Source organism: Pleurodeles waltl, chromosome 3_1, assembly GCF_031143425.1.
Source record: "Pleurodeles waltl isolate 20211129_DDA chromosome 3_1, aPleWal1.hap1.20221129, whole genome shotgun sequence".
Lineage (NCBI taxonomy): Eukaryota > Metazoa > Chordata > Amphibia > Caudata > Salamandridae > Pleurodeles > Pleurodeles waltl.
Genome location: NC_090440.1, coordinates 23,096,366 through 23,103,444, shown reverse-complemented (window position 1 = coordinate 23,103,444; position 7,079 = coordinate 23,096,366). Strand labels below are relative to the sequence as shown.

At 43.9% G+C, this 7,079-nt stretch overlaps 1 protein-coding gene across 5 annotated transcripts in view; it reads right to left on the bottom strand.

Moving 5' to 3' along the window:
- Positions 1-807: 807 nt before the first annotated feature.
- Positions 808-7,079, bottom strand: part of PHF21A (PHD finger protein 21A) — a 399,375-nt gene continuing 393,103 nt past the window's right edge. For all 5 annotated transcript variants that reach the window (XM_069221736.1, XM_069221738.1, XM_069221733.1 and 2 more), the window contains one exon: positions 808-6,635. In XM_069221736.1, the coding sequence (XP_069077837.1) occupies positions 6,375-6,635 (261 nt within the window). In that variant the 3' untranslated portion in view covers positions 808-6,374. The remainder of the gene's footprint in view (positions 6,636-7,079) is intronic.

The following is a 7,079-nucleotide window of genomic DNA, read 5'->3' as shown; positions in this document are numbered from 1 at the left end:
ATTGTTGCTCTCTATCTTCTGTTGGATGTTCAAACTTGATGTCAGAGAGTAATTAGGACAGGTTCTCCCTAGATCTGAGGCCCTAGCCAGAATATTGTTTGGTGTTCGAGAGCCCTGCACGTTCAATTAGAAACCTAGATGGCATGCAGAATACGTGGCTGATGTCAGTCCCAAGTCTCATTCTCCTAAATGAGATCCTCCAGAAGGACTTGCAGCCGAGATTCATGTCACTGTAAGTTCTGGCATGGCTGTGTAAGTAGGCATTTGCTCTCAACTCTGGATTGGGGAAGACATTTTGAGACCAGCATTCGAGGGTCAAGGCGTGCAAGCAGTCCTAACAAGTCACAATAGCACTGATCCACAATACATCTCTAGATACGACAACGTCATTGGGGTTTTGTAGTACAAAGAGCAGTCATTCTTTTTTGTTTCTACTTCACATTTTGTTCAACTAACACCTCAGAGCTTTCCCATATAGTTGCACTTTCAGCGCGCGAACGAACATGTACTAACACATTTAAGCTTCTGTTCAATTTAGGGGCATCACTGCATTACACATTTTTCAAGAACTTTTTAAAGTGTACAGTAATGAACATATGATCTAGACTCTGTGTAAAGGAGGCTCATAACTCGTCACAACCAATCTGATGCTTCAGGTTGAATGGTTTTAAGCAACCTTCAATAAACTCAAACTATATGCGCCATGCATACCAGTTCTCATATTTATAAATCTACACAGACATACATAGACAAGCACCCCTACACCCTCCTTTCTTCATTAAATTTGACATTCTAGAGAAACTGAAGCACTTTTTCCAGAGTCTTTTTAATAAAAAATCACGGCTCTTCAGAAACAAATAGCACTTTTGTATTTTTTTCACAATGTTCCATTTCTTGATCTTGTTTTAAGTAACACTAGGAAGACCTTAATATCTTTTACTGTTTTCCTCCCAACCCTCTCAAATTTGTAAAAAAAAGTGTTCATTTTTTCGCCCCTCCCAAATACAAAGTTTGTTATTTTCTTCCGCCCTTGCATAAAAAAAGTGCCCGAAATGATGACACGAGAGACGCACGAAAAAACTCACGGAATCGTCACGGTTACTCCTAGTCTCTACCATGCAAGGTCTCTTCTACTTTTTCCACTGGGCTGTCCGCCGCAAAAATAAACAAAGTTAAAAAAAAATAGAAAAAGCAGGAAGGTCCCTTTCCTTTACCCACCCCGTATTCCTCTGCTACCAAAATATAGGGGTGGATAAAGGTAGGCGGATCCCCCGACCGTCTACGCAGCTCACACTTGGGTCACTGTGGTCTTGCTGGTGCTTGGCCCACTGAGATGTTACTGATTTGTAACAGTCAGACTATCACCCTTTCAATGTTCATGGATGCCAGTGGAATAAAGGAGCATTGGAGTTTAACAAGTGTCTGCATTCTAGTGCCCTTTTCACTGACCCGTGCCACCGAAGAAGCCTTAGCGTAGTTCACAGTATGCTCATTCCAGCCCTTGTCTGCCAGTCACAGGCGTCGCAGTCCAACAAATGGAGATCATGGACTCCCTTTAAGGCGCAGTCAGCAGGACGACAAGTCAATATCTAGGAGATTATATATCCAAGAAACCTCATCATTCGCATAAACGAGCAATATATGTTTGCATTAAAAACCATCAGTATGAATTTCCTGAGGGAAGAGAGACTTCATGAGCCCAGACCGCACTCATCACTGTACTGCAAGGCAGACATCTTCCCAGAAATTGAACGGGAGCCCATTAGGGAGCTTCGCAGATGCTTGCAGACAAATCACTACCTAAAACGTTTAACGTTGGGGCTTCCTCTAAATGCATGTGTGCACTGGTATTTACAAGGGGTGCCTTTGCAAAGCATAAAGCAAAGGGCTATACAAGAGGTTATTTAACAGCAAGTGTACTTGGATTCTTTAGATCTTGTTTTCAGTTAGCCTACACCTATAGCATTCCCCACACCCATATTATGCAGCTTGGGGACAGGAAAATGTCCTGAGACAGCAAGCTTTTTAGTTCAATAAAGAGGGGACATACATTTTTAACGGGTTAAGTGTAAAAAATGTTAAGTGGTGTTTTTTTCCTTAAGTCTTTTCTGTGTTTTTACTTTACGTATGTTATTAATAGTCAATCAAAATAGGTTCTGACTCAACCCATCCTGGAAGCATGGAATTATAGCAGGATCAGGAGCTGCGACTTTGGACTTTACCAAGAGTCCACATTAATGAATAAGCAGGAGAGCTGCCTCTTTCTGTCTACGATGCGAAATAAGACTTTTGTGCTAAGAGAGCCTGCAAGTGTGTGGTTGGTCTTCCTAAAATCACAGTCAGCTACAAAATAAAATTGAACTGTTAAAACCATGTTCCTGCATTGGTTCAAAAGGCACATCAATGATTTCTGATAAAACCAACTGAAGGAGAAATGCAACAGGCACTAGTAAAATCCATTTGGGACAGAAAAAATTGAAACAATCTGGTAAACTGGGGCAAAGGGGCAAAACCTAGGTCCTCCTAGGAATTGCATCGTTCCACAGAGCTGGGTACTGATTGTTAGTACAAGGCTTTCTAGCAGACCACAAGGTCTTCCTCAAGCTGTCTGTTCTACAAATGCCATGTTACATGCAGGCTCTGGGCAGCAGACGTTTTCTGCAATGTACCTCTGCAAGCATTAGTAGGTGCCCAAGGGATGCCACTAGTGTTGACTACAGCTGTGTAATGAGAACGCAAGTTGCCCAAGGGCTTCTGAAGAACTCTGTTGAAAAGGACTTGGAAAAAAAGAGTATGTGTATAATGCATGCAGTCGAACTGGAGACATCACCTAGGGACAGGAGACCTCTTTGTAGAATTCAATACCGCGGGTTGATTGGTGTGCTCAACAGAACAAACAGCTTACTTCAGCTTGCACTCATATGGATCCCCCACCCCCAAACAGATGTTCCGACAAATGGCAGATACTATGATCCTTGTTCAGCCAAGACATTGGGTTGTTAAGTTACAGGTTGAAGGTGTCAATGTTCAGGTCCTACACTGTGAATCCTATTGTCATCACATATTATTAAGCCTCAAGGAGAAGAACCAGGAAGCTCGGCTGGCAGGGAGCTCCTTTGAGTGGTGGAGTCTCCAAGGGTTTCAAAGTCTGATGACTTAAGTATGCAGAGTCAAGCCTGCCATTCAGGCTTTGACAATTTCTGAATAAACAGACACCACTTCTAGACAACTGCTAAACACCCTAAGAGCTAAAAAGTCTCTACTCAACACCTGGAATATCAGACATCACTGCTGAAATCATCAAACTGAGGTACGGAAACATGAATTGTGCATGGCGGGTTTAACACTCCCTTCTCACTAACATTGGGGTCTGCCACCACTAACAGGCATTAAGAGTGATTTAATTGAGCTGTGTGAACACCCTGAATAAGTTCCACTGAGGTTCAATTCCCAGCATACCTGTTAAAATTGCTTTTTTCTTCCAGCATTCTGTCCATCTCCTTTAAAACTACAAAAGACGCGATGCAGTGAAAGGAAATGCCCTTGGAGGTAAGTCTGAATCAGGATCCATGTTCCATCAGTTCAAACAAGCAAATGTCCAAGGATGAATGGGACTGAAGCACTCCACCTCTGCGAGAAGTTTACGAGGAAGATGAGCACTGCAGATATTCAGGTTTGGGGTGAGGAGTGGGTGGTGCTGTCAACACCTTCTCCACTTTCTCTGGGACCCAGAAGGTTGGCGCTCCTTCATCACTAACAACATCTACAGCAGTATGACTGCAGCGGTCAACCTGGCTAATGGCAGAGCAAGTGGGTAGTAAGGCTGTTTAGGTTCACAGGTCATAAGTAAAGCAAGAACATATGCATGAGATTTCAAACTGGCTTAAAAAGTCCTTTATAAGCAAAGTAGAGTATTTTACCTGTACACTGAGTCCATTAATCTGATCTTTAATCTTGCAGAGCAATGACCCATTTCTGAATTTTCTACCAAGGGATCTCATATGTTGATACAAGGCATTAGAATATGGCGTGTTATGTAGTGTCTCAAAAAACTGTACAAATTACTCTGTGAGAATTTCAGAACTCTGACAATCTTGTCTCAATCCTCACTCTCGGTAGGACTGGTGCAAGAAACAGATAAGAGATAGTAATGCCGAGATTACTCACCGGTAATATCAATACTCTAGAAAGAGAAACAAGGAGATAATGGAAGTTTGGGTAAGAGCCTCAGTAAAACCATAAAGGCTGGATGCTGTGTTGCTCGAACATGGGAACAGGCTGCCAGATCACAAGTGACCACCTCACCCTTTCTAGCCTTTCTGAGCCACCAAACTTCCAGAAAAACATGCTTTCATGACAAATAAGTGCAGCTCACTATGCTCCGGAGGCAGAAAGTCTTACTGCGAATGCCTCATGAAGAAGGGACAATATTTAGAGAGGAGAAGACCTCTGTCTTCCAGGACTAACCACAAAGGAATCTGTCAAAATTCCTCATTTACAAAATGAGGAGAACTTACTGCAGTGCATGGACTGCGTGCTGCGCTTAGAAGTCAGCCTTGGGGAACACTTGTTTACGCTCAGATAACACAGATACCAGCTCAAGGGCCCAAAGTATCGTGGCTACACGTATTGGGCGCTGTCAGTTTGGAAATTAATCAAACCACAGACATGAAGTTCAGAATCTGTTAAATCATCATGGGAGAACACACCACAAAAGCAGAACCCTTGGTCCTGGTAAGGGACAGAGACACCACTGATCTTCCTGAGCTCTTTCATGGGGTGATCTTCTACCCCACACCTTTACTGTGAATTCTGCACTATGCTCACTCGGCAGAGATCCTTGGAGTCCTTTCAAGTTTGACACCAAGATTTCCTACAAGGACTTCAAAGTTGACTACTTAGATGTGCTGTGGACAACAGTGGCGGCAGCTAACTGGAAACTATAATTCCTTTCTTCTGTATCACTTGAACCTCAACTTTGGAAAGTTGCTGTTCAAGGAAACAGTTACTATTCAAGGGAACAGATTCTGAATCGCTAATAAGCACTGGTAGTGTTGCATTCATGAGCCTGCCCAATGTGTCTCTTTTTATTGCCCAGGTTTTCTCTAGAACAAACAGACATGAGTTCTGAAGTATCTACTTATTCTATGTAGTGGTTGGAAGTAGCTTCAGTCAGGGCCCAGCCTCAACACTAGATGTTAAGCCTTAAAGTCTTCTCAATGCTAACTCTATGTCGACATAGTGCTCCAGTAACAAGGGAGGGAGACAACTGGTGGGGACATGAGGGTTACTACTAGGATGTCAGCTTTGTGAACATACATTGAGGCGGGAACACTGAAATGCAGACAGTCATAAAATGTAATGTTCCCAGATATTCACTTTTGGCACAAAAACAAAAAAAATAAAAAATAAAAGCAATGAGAGTATTGGAGGTGGGAAGCAAAAGAAACACAGGAAAAACTGAGCAACAGGAAGGGATCCTGGTTTTCAAGTAAACATCAAAGACATATTTCCTTTACAAAAGACACCTGGAGGAAGCCTGGGTTTAGCTGCCTGGTTGCCCCCACACAAAACAAGAGTCATTTCTCTACCACCTCTCTAGTGCCCCTGGACCAAGGTCTGATACTCGGAGATATGTAATACCACTGTGTCATGCGTCTTCTACTTTCTTCAGTGGCAGGGCACCGAGTAACTGATATTTGCCCACCCTAAAAAGCAGGTGAGTTTACTTCTGTCACAATCAGATTTTCTCATTCATCTCACCGACACAAGAAATAAAAAAGTATTAAAAATAACAATGAATATTAAATACTGCTTATCGGATAAACTCATCCAATCTTGACACCCCTTGTGGAAACTTGCGTCAAGGGCACTCACATCCCACTAGTTTGCTTTTTGTTTGTTTTTTTTTGTTGTTTTTTTTTTTTTGGTTTAACGTCTTGAGAAGTTTGGAGAAATGTAAAGCCCACCCAGTCTTTGGACTTTGTTACGTTCTCTTCCCACCCCGTCCTCCAAATAAAAGTCTGCAAAGGTAAAGACAGGACTGCTGCCCTCCCCCACTGGTGGCGGCGGAGGCTGCTGCAGGCACACACTGGTGTAATATACAGAGAAAGTACATTATATATATATATTATTTCACTTGGCATGGTGCTGCCTGGCACTGTTCATTCCTGTAACATGTTCGACATACAGAACTAAGGAGGGTCGATTGGCAAAACTCAGGAGCCGCAGGGCAGGTGCGGCGGGGCCTCCTCCTGCCCCGCCCCTGGACACACACCTTTTAGCGGTATAACCAGCCCAGGAGTGGCTACTCCGCTGCTCAACGAGGGCCCATCACGGATTTCCTTTGATCCTCTTGTCCACTGCCGGTGGTGTTATTTAGTCTGCTCTTCCTGGCTACCGTTTACCGTACAGCTCTGGGGCGAGGAGGGTTTGTTGGGAATGGAAGGGCCTTCGCTTGGTTGGTTGCAGTCCTGACTGTGGTTGGTGGGGGCGCTCGGGCACGGGACCTCCGGCACGACAGACTTGGATAGATCAATGCCCTGAATGAGGTGGATGAGTCGTTTCACTTTGTCCAGTGAGTTGTGCATGTCTTTCTGTCGCGACAGGATGTTGTTCTTCATTTCCATACATTTCTGGGGAGAACCAGAAGCAAGCAGTTAGATAGTTGTATCTCAATCAAGCAGTCTGGCAAGAGTCAGATAGTAGATTGGAAAGCTCAGCATTTGAGGACACTGGATCGATCTGTGGATGAGCCTAAAAGAATCTCAAGCGAGCACGGGGTGCTTTAGCAGAGTTGTAGCAGACTAACAGGGAGTTGCGCAAGGTTTGAGGTACAATAGCAGATCTGTGCTGGGATCCCCAGTACTGAACAGCAGAGTGACTTATTTGTAGAAGCAGATGGGTGGGGGAAGACAAATGCTGGGATTGCAGGGCTGTCGCAAACCAGGTGCACTGGTTTTGTGAGCCAATTAACTGTATTTGTAAAGGGTGCTGCAGGTATGGAATGGTGGTCACAGTTGGGGCTACGTATGGAGCGTGGTGCAATGACAGTGTGAGCCTCACTTATCGATCGGCTT